Genomic DNA, 13,669 nt, shown 5'->3' with positions numbered 1-13,669 from the left:
CAGACTCGCAAAGCACAAGGCAAACTCCAACCAACTCGCCGAGTTGTTCATCCAACTCGCCGAGTTCATGTACATCTTCAACCGACTCGACGAGCTGTTCATCCCACTCGTCGAGTTCCTCCTCATCTTCAAGCTACTCGTCGAGTCCACTCGAAGGACTCGCCGAGTCTATTCGGTTCCACAAACATGCAGAGAACTTTCAAGGCATGCAGGGACTCCAAACCATAGATCTACCCTTCCCAAGCCTACTCCTCACGTAAAGTTGCAAACTTTACGTGTAGAGAAGGAGATCTAGGCAAAATGCACCATAAACTAGGGTTTAAGACCAAGAGGCTCCATAATCCACTCCATGACTGATACTTTACGGGATTCTAAACCACAACAAGCATGGATCTGAGATAGCAACCTCAAATCTGGACCTCAAACTCGAGATTGATCTTAAACATGGCTTAAAAGCCCCAAAACTCATAACCAAGGAAAATCTGGAGGAGAGAAACGAATTAATACCTTCAAATGCTCTGAAATGATCCCCAAACTTCGGATCCAAAGCCACTCCTTGATGCTTCAAGATTCCCACTTCTTCTTCTTCCTTTAAATCACTCAAAAATGGCCAAAAGCTTGAATGAGCACAATGGGGGCTTAGGGTGCGACATTCTGGGTGTGAGAGACAGTAAAGGAGCCCTAGGAAGAAGAATGAGGCGATTAAATAGGCTCCAAGCCCCAGATTTAGGGTTTTCCTCGCACAGACCCTACTCGCCGAGTCGCCTTGGCCGACTCGCCGAGTTGGTCACTTAATCCTCGACTCGGATCCCGCTCGGACTCGCCGAGTTCCTCCTAGGACTCGCCGAGTTCCTCCTAGGACTCGCCGAGTCCCTCCTAAATTTAGGGTTTCCTTTATATTCTTGGCTTTCAAAATCTTGGGTGTTACACCTTGCTTTTGGAACTATTGAACCTTTCCATTTTCACCTTACTCCTTTTATTGTCAAATCGTTCTATAAGCTTTTCTCTAATTACATCAAGGAGATCTAGCAATGGTTTATAACATGTCAGCTACCCAAGAGTTAAAAGTTTCTGAAATATTGTTGGTAATGTAATCACGCTTGACAAGCGTGTTAAACTTGTTTCTACTCCATATCTTTTTATGGTGCTCATTCAAATATGAAATTGCATCTTCACGTTTACTAGCAATTTCTTTTAGAAATCCATCATGCTTACCAATAGAGTACGTATTTGTAGCATCCCATAGCTTGCTCATGAAAAAGTTACCTCGAAAATGTTTCTCGAAGTTGCTACATAAATGTCTTATGGATTCTCGATGCTCAATATTAGGATAAACTTGAGTAATAGCTACTTCCAACCCTTTTGCGTGTTAGAGGTGATAACAAGACCATTAGGTGTACCTATCGCTTTTTCTAGTGACTTGAGAAACCAAGTCCATGATTTTGTATTCTCTGACTCAAGCATAGCAAAGGCTACTAGAAACATACCATTGTTGGGCTATAGTTTTGGCAGCGGCTAACACACGTCCTCTCCATCTCCCATGACATCATACATGTGATGATGGAGGCCGAAATCGATCTAAACAACTACCGGAAATCGATCCGAACATATTTCAAAAATCGTCGATATTTTTCTATCTTTTACGGTATATTTTTTATATGAAATTGATATTTCTATCTTTTACGGTATATTTTTTTATATGAAATTGATATTTCTTGCTTCTATTTTAAAGCTATTATTTTTTTCTTTCCGTGTGCTGTCATAAAGGCAAAAAAACGTTGGGAACATAAGAAAGCCATGATTGTTTGCCTAGTACCTTCCCAAACATATACATATTCAATTAATATATTTACTTATTTACTTATTTTGAATTTGTTTTTATTGGATTGTCTTTTAGATTATGAATGTTTGGAAATAAATAAACTATGAGAGTTATTAAGTTTGTGTATGTTGAGGTTGTAATCGTCTTGATATGTGATTTAATAAATAATTCATGCTTTTTAATTTTGATGTACTCATCTTTTTGATTATTAAATTCTTTGGAGATAAACAAAAACATAAGCAAATTAATAGGTTTTGCTAGAATAAAAAATTATAATATAAAGACTTTCAAAAAACAATTATAAAATATTTTTTTTCTCATATTCATAAAAAAAAACTACATTTTAATTATCTTATCATTAATAAATTTTATTTAAATTATAATTTGTCATACAAATTAATTTATTTTCAATATGCGTTATATATTGTTAACTAGGTGTGAGACCCGTATATTATACGAGTTAATTTAAAAAAAATAAACATTAAAATATAAGTAGTAAATATTTTTTATGTAAAATTTTAAAATAAGAAAGAAAGAAAAATATTCATTGAAATTTAATTTTATATATATTATATTTAATACTTTACATATATAAATATATGACTTTAATTTTAAAAATTGAAACAAACCAAAAATTGACAAGTGGATAATATTTACTTTAATAATACCATAAAATGACAAGTATCAAAATTATAAAAGATTGACAAGTGGGAAAAAAAACTTTCATTTATCAGAAGAGATATACTCCGGCCCCTCCTATTCTAATGCTCGTGTTCCGCCCCTGTGGAGGATGTTGGTTTACGGTAAGGTGGAGGAGATCATAGATTTGAAACAAGGGAGTATCAGTTGATCGGAGAAGAAAATGTATCCGATCGGAGAAGGAAGAGGAGAGAGACTATGGTTTCGAACAATGAAAATGTTGGTTAGTGGTGCTTCGGTGATGATGGCCGACGATTCTCCAACAATGGACAAGGGGATGGACTATATTTTTCTAAATATAATTAATAACAATAAATAAGTCAACATTATATGGAAAATAAATAAACAAGATCATTATGGTCATTTCAAATCTGGCATGGATTAAATTTGCAACAAAACCACATATCAATGTGGAAGCATGTAAGTATTAAACATGGAACGGTCCGAGTTAATTTTTGAAGATATACTAAACATGCAGTTCCAAATCATTTGTCCAGTTGTTCCTATATGCAAACGAGTTCAATTTTACATGTAAATCAAGTTTATTGTTTTGTTTTGGGTTTGATTTATGTTTCGGAGATTGATGAGTTTGTTGATTTGCAGGTTCAGAATCCTCCCTTCCTCTTCCTTTGGTAAACATCAAAGAAGGTTTTGTGATCCAATTTTTCCCAGGTCCGTTCTTGGTTTTGATTGATTTTATAATGAGGAACAACTGGTGGGCGACTTTTGTGCCAGTGATGTGGTCTATGACCAACTGTGTTCAAAACCAATTGAGGACGGTCCTAGTATATGTGAACCCTTTGACTGTATTTCGATGATTCCAGTTTTGGGTTAATATTCATCTCCATAATTCCAACATTTGTTCTGTATTCAAAAACGCAACCACAGGGCACAGAGAAAGAGAAGGGAGTGGGTTATTTTCACTGACGAAGAAGAAGGCCAAGATGGGGAGGGGATGAGAATTAGGTGGGTCATGGGTGTGGTGTTGACTGTGGGTGGGCCCGTTAAATTTGATAAAAGCAAAAAACAAAACACTAGTATATATCCAAACAAAAAGGTAAACCAATGATATTTTGAAAGAAATTCATTTTGGACTGGAATAAAACGACAACATAACAGTCGCATATGGCCTATTTCTGCATTTTATTCGAAAAATAATAATTAAAGTTATAAAAATGACACTTTGGACTATTTCAGATTTGGTGAATTGGTGGGACCATAACCCCATTTTGCAACCGTGAACCCAACTAATGTACAAAGAAAGATAAAACCAACCAACCTTCTACTGTTCTTCAAAGATCGGAATAAACAAGATGGCATACGCAGATATCCAGATGTTAATGGGAAAGTTGAAGCAGCTGATATACTCCAATGATATTCCAGTGATCAACAATCCATCAATCTTAAGTGAAAGGCCTCAATTCCAACATCTTTATGAAGAGCTTGGCTTCATGATCCAAATCCTTTTCAACCACGAAGACCAAGATCTACACAGCTTTGAAAAAGTGAGAAAACTGAAGAGAAGATTCAAAGTTGCAGCTGAAGAAGCAGAAGGTATCGTCGATATATTTCTAACCACTGTCCACTGTAGAAATAACGGATATTTCCCTAGATCTGATGTCTTTCACCCCTCTCTCCACCTTGAGGTTGTTATGAGATCAATCGAGTCTATCAAGATAGAGTTCATGAACATTAACATCGATAACATGAAGATGGACTCTTCTCTGAGAACTGACAGACTGCAATCGGCTGGAACTTCCCACACTAGAAATTCAAGGGGTTCAAAGAAATTATTGGAAAAAGTCATTGTGGGGTTCAATCGTGATGCTGAGATAATACGGGACAAACTTGTTGAAGATGGAAAGAAGTTGGATGTGCTATCTATTGTTGGTATGGGTGGAATAGGTAAGACTACCCTTGCTAACAAAGTCTTCACTGATCCTTTTGTTGTTCATCATTTTTATGTCCGTGGATGGGTCACTGTTTCACAAATATTTGACAAGCGGGATCTGTTGATTCAAGTTCTGACATCCATAGATGATCAATTAGAGCTTGAAAAAGCAACGGACTATCAACTTCGTGCAATGTTGCATAAAAGCCTAATGGGTAAGAGATATATGATTGTCATTGATGACATCTGGAGTAAAGAGGCATGGGATAAGCTGAAATTATTTTTCCCTGATGATAACACTGGAAGTCGAATTCTGCTTACTAGTCGCCTCACCGAAGTTGCTTCGCATGCAAAATCACATGGACTCATTCATCATTTACAACATTTGACTGAAGAAGAAAGTTGGAAGTTGCTGTGTGAAAAGGTGTTCCAAGGAAACGAATGTCCCAAATGGTTGATTGCTCCTGGAATGCAAATTGCAAAAAACTGTTATGGATTGCCACTTTCTGTTGTTGTGATGGCAGGAGTTCTAGCAAAAGAACCAAGGAGGAAAGATATATGGCTAAAAATATCTTGCAGTGTCCATTCGTATATTGCTAGTGATGAGAAAGGATGTCTGGAAACAATAGCATTAAGTTACCACCATCTACCTTTTCACTTGAAAGACTGCTTTCTCTATCTGGGAGGGTTTTTAGAAGACTCTCAGATCTATTCACCATTGTTGATTTGTTTATGGATGGCTGAGGGATTTATACAAGAAGATGGAAGTCGAAGCTTGGAGGAAATTGCCAAGGGTTACCTGATGGATCTAGTTGACAGAAATCTTCTAATTGTAGAAAAATGGTATATTTCGGGTGATGTTGAACTTTGTAAAGTCCATGATCTTGTGAGGCAGCTATGTGTGGAAAAAGGAAAAGAAGAAAGATTTTTCCTGAAAATAGACTGGCCACCATCTAATCATCATTGTGAGATAATTACCACCCATAAGCAACGCCGTGTGTTCACAAATCAAGAAATCGACATTATGACTCTATCTCATCCGCCCACCCCAAGTATTAGATCGTTTTTGTGCTATCATAGGAAAACAACCTTAACTGATAATATCTCAAAGTTTTGCAGTTCCTTTGCACTTCTTAGGGTGTTAAGTCTACAAAAATGTATACTGATTGATTTTCCCCCTGGTTTAGCATTACTAGTTCACTTAAGGTTCCTAGAAATTTGGCTGTCATTATTCCCACCATCAATATGCAATTTATGGAACCTTCAAACCCTCGTTGTTAGAACAAGTTCTAGTTCTATGGTTTTACCGAGTAACATATCAAATTTGGTGAATCTGAGACATTTAGCCAGTAACACAAATCTATATCTTCCTTCTATTGGAAAACCAATGAAATTAGAAGTTATTACAAATGTGGTGTTGGGAAATGGGGTGGATAATTTTCAGAAATGTTTTCCTGGGATCAAGGATCTTACATCTATTCTTTACTCTGATGAGGAAAATGACTTTGAAGTACTCCGTTACCTTCAAGTATTGATGTTAGTTGGGTCGGGCTACAGCAGAAGGAGATCAGTTGAGCCAGAACTTCTCAGAGGTGAACAAAACTTGGGAAAGAATCACATTATTAGGTTCCCTGAAACACTGAAAGTACTTACACTTGTAAGGTGTGGTCTACCGTGGAGCAACATGACTATCATTCAGTCATTACCTAATCTTGAGTTTCTTGTAATAAAAGACAATGGCTTCGAGGGAACACTGTGGGAAACAGGTGAGGGGCAGTTTCAACAACTAAAAGCCTTGAGACTTGAAGAGTTAAATATCAAAACATGGGAAGTCTCAAGCATCAATTTTCCACATCTTGAACGATTAGAGGTTTCGAATTGTATTGATCTTGAAGAGATACCCCTTGAATTAGGGGACATCTCAACACTTGAGTTTATTGTTGTTTTGAATTGTGGCGCTTCTCTTCTTGAATCCCTTCAAAAAATACGACACGAGCAAGATGATGCAGGAAACTATGAACTGAAGATCAAAGTTGATGGAAGGAATATTCCCTCTTGTGTACCCAATCATGAACATTAAATAATATTTACTTGTGGAGTCACAACTGACACCATGAATGTTTAGTACATTATTAGTTTGTGTGTTTGCTACCTAGTATAGTGTCTGTTGATATTCTTTACCCAAAATTTGGTATTGTTTAATTTGCTTTTTTCTCTTATGTGGTCAAAATTTCTTAGTGGAGTTAAGGCAACCTGGCATTATTTGTCTTGTATGAGGGAAAAGATTTACTCCGATTAAATGAGTTAAGCATCCCTGGAGCACATGTTTCAGTTAGCTGTGAGTTTATTATTGCTGACTGCATGCTTCTTTCCATCATATAGTCATATAGATGACATTTGTTCTTGTGTTGATAAACTTGGTATCAATGCAAGATATTGTTCTTTTTTTTTTCTCTAAATCATGAATGCTACTCTTTGATATGCAGAAACATGATGTCACAGGAATTAGGAAACACTGAATGGAATTTCATTTTCAACACTTTTTAAATTACTGAAATTTTTTATTCAAAACGGAAGTTAGGCAACTCATGTAACAAAGGTCAGGTTTGTCCAAACTGTTGAAGCGTGTATCAAATTTTAGCAATATGGAAGAATGAAAACTGTGTTCAAAGATATCCCCATAGTGTTGAAAATGTTTGTGGAAAAGGAAAGAATAGTGTGGCTGGAAATTGATGAGTTTTACCACTAGGAAAATGGACTTCATCTTTGTTCAAAAAATACATCTTTATATGGTGTAGTAAGGTTCATGGACGAAGACTTAAATGAATATTTGAATTATGGTCGGTTTTGTGTAAAGTCATGAATCACTTCATTAATATGCGATCAAGTCTTGGTTAATATTAAAAGAAAACAGTATTTGATTAATGTTCAAGAAATATCTTCTTGGATTTCCACAATAAAAAAAAGAAGAGGATGATTCGCAAATTGAGTTAATAAATAAATGAACGATTTAGATGATGAGGATGATGACAGGATAGTAACGAAGAGGTAGATGAATAAATTGAAATGGAAGAGTTCATACCCGACATTTTTGACTAATGTGTAAGTAATAATAAATGAAGCATGAAGAAGGAGATTTCAAGGAGGGTGTGTGGAGAAAATTTATAGTGAACCAGAGTACACAAAGCAAAGAGGGTGAAGCAGTACTCTCTAAATTCGCTGATGTCGGATGCAATGTGGCAGCTCGTGCTTCTGCTGATGTGGCATCCCCTGATGCTACCGATGTGGCTGTTGTGGCAGCTCATTATCATGCTGATCTGGCTGTCAATAAAGAGGGGGAGGGGATAACTGATGGCCATCAAGAAAACAGAACAGGAAGGCTGTCAGAATCTGACAAAGTGGCTTCGGTTTCTAATAGCTCAGTGATCGCTAAGCCACCACGATTCAGTGGGGTTAGATTTCATTCACCTGTTTGTACAAAATCAACTTCAAGAGATGTTGTTGCCTATAATCACTTTCTTTCGTGTGTAAAGATAATACTAGAGCCAAACTCCGTAAAAAGAAAGTTAATGTTGGGTCTTTGATTGAGGTTGTGTATAAATATATTGTGTTTGTTAATGCTTTGGGGTATGAAATTGAAAGTTGATAAAATCTTCCGTGTCTTATTCCCCAATCTCAATGGTGTTTATAATACAAGAATAGTTGACCTAATCTAAGTTAGGAAAATATTTACAAAATAATTTCAGCATTATACAAAATATACAACTAATATAAAATATATGGCTAATACACCCCCACAGTCGAAACGGTAGGTGGCCGGATGTTGAGACTGGATTTGAAGTCATCGAACAGAACGCGTGGGAGTCCCTTTGTGAAGATGTCGGCAATTTGAAATCGTGATGGCACATGAAAGACTCGAACTTCACCCCTAGCTACTTTTTCCCGAACGAAATGGATGTCGATTTCTATGTGTTTAGTGCGTTGATGTTGAACCGGATTGGTTGACAAATAAACAGCACTCACGTTATCACAGTAGACAATGGTTGCTTTGCGAGGGGGATGATGTAACTCACATAAAAGATTTCGTAGCCAACAAGATTCCGAGACAACGTTTGCAACCCCTCGGTATTCGGCTTCGGCGCTCGATCTAGAAATAGTGGTCTGCCGTTTGGAGGACCAAGAAAGGAGATTGTTTCCCATAAAGATGCAGTATCCAGATGTCGAACGCCGGGTGTCGGGACAGCCCGCCCAATCAGCATCGGTGTAGGATAAAAGCGATGTAGTGTTGGAGCCGGTAAGAGTTAAGCCATGATCTATTGTGCCACAAATGTATCGAAGTATTCTTTTTAGAGTCGTGAAATGGGGAACTCGAGGGGCATGCATGTGCATGCAAATTTGTTGAACTGCATAGCTAATGTCCGGGCATGTAAAAGTGAGATATTGAAGGGCCCCTGCTAGCTGCCGAAATTCTGTCGGATTCTCCAAAAGTTCGCCGGTTTTGGTGCTAATTTTTCCTGATGAGTCGACCGGTGTTGGAAGAGGTTTGCAATTTTCGAAGCCTGCTCTTTTTAGAATTTCCACAGCATATTTTTGTTGTGAAAGGAACATCGAACCTGCAGATTGGTGTGTGACTGCAATACCCAGAAAAAAACTTAAGGGCCCAAGGTCTTTCATTGCAAACTCCTTGGCAAGGAGACCCATTAATTTATTTCGTAGAGAATCGGAGGATGTGACAAGAAGAATATCATCCATGTATAACAGTAGGTAGGCGGTATCACCTCCATGTCGGTAGATGAATAGCGAATGATCGGAGCGACTATGATGGAACCCAATTTGGAAGGCATATTCAGCGAACCTTTGATACCACGCTCTCGGGGCTTGTTTTAGACCATACAGGGACTTCTTTAAGAGACATACATGGTTGGGAAATTGTGTGTCGCAAAAGCCCATTGGTTGATGCATATAAACTGTTTCATCCAAATGCCCGTGAAGAAACGCGTTTTTGACATCTAACTGGTGAATTGGCCAAGATTGAGAGAGAGCAATGGTAAGCACGGTTCTGATGGTTGCTGGCTTGACCACCGGACTAAATGTCTCTCCACAATCCACGCCTACATGTTGAGACCTTCCATCACAAACTAACCGTGCCTTATATCTTTCCAATGTACCATCAGATTTCATTTTGTGGCGAAAAATCCACATACTTCGGACAATGTTCATGTGAGGATGTCGTGGTACAAGCTCCCATGTCTTATTTTCGATAAGTGCCCGTAATTCATCAAGCATGGCGTTCTTCCAATCCAAATTGTTCAAGGCTTCGGTTGGGTTTTTGGGAATGGGAGAGATAAGAGTGGAGGCATGGAGGTTAAGGTTACATTTAGGTTTGGAGATGTCGGACATGCTATGGGTTTTTATAGTACGGGTAGGAATATTGGAGGTGATGATGGGTTCGTTGGTGTTGGTGGTTTCTGTGGTGTTGGTGGTTTCTAGGATGGGTTCGGTGGTGTTGGTGGTTTCTGTGGTGTTAGTGGTTTCTTGGATGGGTTCGGTGGTGTTGGTGGTTTCTGTGGTGTATGAATGTCCAGGTTGTTTGGGGCACCGGCTATAGGTGAATTGTATGGGAGGTGTGGGAAGTCTTGAAGGGGCTGGTGGTGTTGTTGGGTGGGGGTTGATATTGGAGTAGTACCGGTGGGAGAACTAAGCCACGTTAGAGGGTGATGTGATTCATTGGTGAATATAGAGTAGTTAGGATGTAAAGGAGAGGAACACTGAAATGGAAAATAATGTTCGTCAAAAATGACATGGCGAGATGTAATGATTTTCTGTTTAGATGTATCGAAACACATGTACCCACGGTGGTCGGGTGGGTAACCGAGGAAGACACAAGGATGGGAGTGAGGTTGAAGTTTATGAATGGTTGTAGAGCTTAGGAGAGGGTAGCAAAGGCAACCGAAAACCCTTAGGTGAGAGTATGAGGGATGACGATGGTAAAGTTTATGAGTGGGTGTGTCGTAAGAAAGCACTTTGGATGGAAGAATGTTGAGCAGATAGGTAGCATGGGAAAGAGCGTAGTGCCAGAAGTGGGAAGGGACTTGGGAGTGTGAGAGAATGGTCCGAATTATATTGTTTATGGACCGTATCTTTCTTTCTGATACGGACAAGAGAAACGGAAGTTGATGCCATGTTGAGAGGCAAACTCGTGGAAGAGTTTGTTATCTTACTCCCTTCCATTGTCACATTGTAGTGACTTGATATTTTCATTAAATTGTGTTTGTATAAGAGTATGAAATTTTCGAAAAGTGGGGAAGACTTGTGATTTATGAGATAAGGGAAAAGTCCACAGAAAGTTTGTGTAATCATCCAAGAAAAGTAAATAATAACTGTGACCACCGGATGAAAGTACCAGGGAGGTCCAAACATCACTATGTATAATATCAAATGGGGAAATAGTAACAGAACTAGATGAATGAAATGGTAATTTGATATGTTTACCCAAAACGCATGGTTCACAAACAGAAAATGACAATTTATTTTTAAAATTAAAAGACAATGATTTATTTAAAGAGCTAAGGACATCAGCCCCGGGGTGACCCAAGCGATAGTGCCAAAGATCTCTTGTGATGGCTGCAAAAGTTGCTGGATGAGTGAGTTGAGAAGGATGCGTGAGAGTAAGAGGATAGAGATCGCCATGGCTATTGCATCGAAGGAGTGGCGTCCGTGTCCGCAAATCCTTCACATTAAAACCATAGGGGTCAAACTCAATAGAAATTTGGTTATCTTTTGTTAGTCTACGGATAGAAATTAAATGTTTAATAAGATGAGGAACATGAAGAATATGGTTGAGTTTAAGAGGAGGGAAAGGTTGGGGTAAGGTGTGGTTACCGGTACCTTGGATTGGAAGATGCGCGCCATTACCTACAATGATATTCCTAAAAAGACCTTTATTGACATAAGAGGAGAGAATACCTGAGTTGTTTGACATGTGGGAGGTCGCACCCGTATCCATGTACCAATTCTGGTCTGGTGGGTGGAGGCTCATGGTATGAAATGCTTGTTCCAAGTCAGTTGCGGTATAGGACTTTTCAGATGTTGCATATGCTTGCTGTGTAGAAGGTCTTGGACCCAACAAACCCGGAGCAGTGGAGCAGGGTTGGTTGGTTGGGTAGGGATAAGGTGGTGTGTGTGTAGGAGGCCATGAATATGGAGCAGCCCAAGGTTGGGATAAGGGAGATAAAGAGTGGGAAGTTGACCATTGTTGGGTGTGGGGAGAAGGCCACAGTGGTTGCTGTTGGCCACGACCCACACCGAAGTTACCGCCTCCCCTTCTCCCACGACCACGACCACGTCCGCCCCTTCCACGGCCACGTCCCCTGTTGATGTTGTTGTTGCTATTTGAATCTTGAACCTGGTAGGTAGGGCGTGTGTTGTAGGAGGTTTGAGTATTAAGAGTTGTTGCTTCAGTTGTAGCCGATTGGGCTGCATGATTAGCCTTTCTAGTTTCTTCCAAAATAAGGCGGGAACGAGCCTCATAAAAATCCGGGAGAGGTTTCGTTTGTTGTATCATCATGGCAATGCCTTCATAAGACTCAGTAAGGCCATCAATCAGTTGCAAGACAAGGCGCTGATTTGAAACTGGTGAACCCACGTTAGAAAGTTGATCAGATAACATCTTGAGGGCTTGGCAGTATGCTGAACAGTTTGGGAAGTTTGCAAGTTTGGTGGTGACCAGTTTGTGTTCGAGATAGAGTGCCCGTTTGTTTTGATTATCTTGAAAAATACTTTCAAGGGCAGTCCAAGCTTGCGCAACAGTGGAGTTGGGTTTAAGAATGGTTTGGAGGAGGTCATTTGAGATGGTGCTGTATATCCATTGGATGATAATGGCATCAAGGAGAATCCAAAGATCTGTAGACATGACTGGAGGAGGCTGTTTGCCATCTACAGTAGCAGTGGATTCGACTTTAGGTTGAATGTGATCAATTACTTCAAATGCACGACAGTGAATCTTGAAGAGTTCAGCCCAGGAGGTATATTGTGCATTCTCTATCTCGAGAGTAATCGGAATAAAGTTCCGAATGTTGGTGATCATGAGAGCAGGGTGAAGTTTTTCAGCCATGTAAGTCACATGTTGAAGGAGAATATAGAGGAGAAAGACAGAAAAAGAAATATAAATCGTAGGTTTGAAGAAGAAGATAGAAAAGAAGAAGGCTGCGATTAGGGTTGGATGTAGGTGTGCTCTGATACCATGAAAGTTGATAAAATCTTCCGTGTCTTATTCCCTAATCTCAATGGTGTTTATAATTCAAGAATAGTTGACCTAATCTAAGTTAGGAAAATATTTACAAAATAATTTCAGCATTATACAAAATATACAACTAATATAAAATATATGGCTAATAGAAATGAATGAATGTAAAATTGATATGCAGAAGTTGATAGATAGAATGGGAGAAAAACATGGTATTAAATGAATATCATCTCCATAAACATTTGTGGTGTTAGAAATAACAAGAAGAGGAGTTTAAAGTTAAGTCAGTGTGGGGTAATCATCAATTTGATGTAGCTTGTAGCAGTGCTCGCAGTAGATCAAGTGATCGACACTAGATCACCTTGACAGCAGTGGCGGACCTTAATGGGGCATTTGGGGTCCTGGGCCACTGCTCAATTTACGACATGCAGTGTAATTTTTTTTTTTTCTATTAGGTGCACCCACTTGAAGTACAAGTGACACCCCTACTAAAACAGTCCGTGTCCGCCACTGCTTGACATTGTCGCCTAATTATTACAGACAATGTCGACTTAGTCCTAGAATTTATATTTCATATGATTTTTTAATCTGAAAATTCATAATAGTATTTATTACTTTCAAAGTCGAAACATCTAAACGTTTTCATTTTTAAAAGTTTGTCTCTCTTGGCTTGTGTGCATTAATCCCATGGAACAGAATCTCATATTACAATTCCAATGGATTTTCATTTTCAACCCTCTTAAAATCAAGATCTTTCAACAATCTACATAAAACCGTATTACATATTTGTACCCAAATAGTACTCCCCAAAGCCTCAACTATTTTGGTGTTAACGGAGAAAAATATATAATTATTTGCCATTAAAAAAAAACCTTACATAGCACAAAGATACAAAAAAAGTGAACAAATTCATCAAAAACAATATAAAGGCCAGGGTGATCAACACTTGAGCATTCACCATTGAAAAGTCAAACTTTCCTCACATTTCCATTTGATTCAGACTAAAAACCTT

General features: G+C 38.6%; 2 protein-coding genes across 2 annotated transcripts; one reads left to right on the top strand and one right to left on the bottom strand.

Annotated features, from left to right (window-relative positions):
• The first annotated feature begins 3,749 nt into the window (after positions 1 to 3,749).
• Positions 3,750 to 6,683, top strand: LOC111915292 (putative late blight resistance protein homolog R1A-10). The gene has a single exon (XM_023910962.3). The coding sequence runs from the start codon at positions 3,835 to 3,837 to the stop codon at positions 6,490 to 6,492; it is 2,658 nt and encodes an 885-aa protein (XP_023766730.1). The 5' UTR covers positions 3,750 to 3,834; the 3' UTR covers positions 6,493 to 6,683.
• A 4,371-nt stretch (positions 6,684 to 11,054) lies between these two features.
• On the bottom strand, positions 11,055 to 12,746 carry LOC111915267 (uncharacterized). Its single transcript, XM_042897539.2, has 2 exons — positions 11,379 to 12,746; positions 11,055 to 11,142 (listed from the first exon to the last, which is right to left on the bottom strand). Exons 1-2 carry the CDS (start codon positions 12,523 to 12,525, stop codon positions 11,105 to 11,107), a joined length of 1,185 nt encoding a protein of 394 aa, XP_042753473.2. The 5' UTR covers positions 12,526 to 12,746; the 3' UTR covers positions 11,055 to 11,104.
• Between the last annotated feature and the right edge of the window lie 923 nt (positions 12,747 to 13,669).

The sequence above is a fragment of the Lactuca sativa genome, chromosome 8 (assembly GCF_002870075.4).
Source record: "Lactuca sativa cultivar Salinas chromosome 8, Lsat_Salinas_v11, whole genome shotgun sequence".
Taxonomy (NCBI): domain Eukaryota; kingdom Viridiplantae; phylum Streptophyta; class Magnoliopsida; order Asterales; family Asteraceae; genus Lactuca; species Lactuca sativa.
The sequence above is the reverse complement of the archived record's forward strand: the minus strand, read 5'-3'. Positions and strand labels throughout refer to the sequence as shown.

What these genes read in the sequence shown, in the direction of transcription:
- LOC111915267 (XM_042897539.2), bottom strand. Translation starts at nt 12,525, where the DNA reads ATGGCTGAAAAACTTCACCCTGCTCTCATGATCACCAACATTCGGAAC. An exon ending in CCACATGTCAAACAACTCAG is followed by an intron (nt 11,143 to 11,378) that starts GTATTCTCTCCT and finishes TTTAATGTGAAG; the next exon opens with GATTTGCGGACACGGACGCC.
- LOC111915292 (XM_023910962.3), top strand. Translation starts at nt 3,835, where the DNA reads ATGGCATACGCAGATATCCAGATGTTAATGGGAAAGTTGAAGCAGCTG.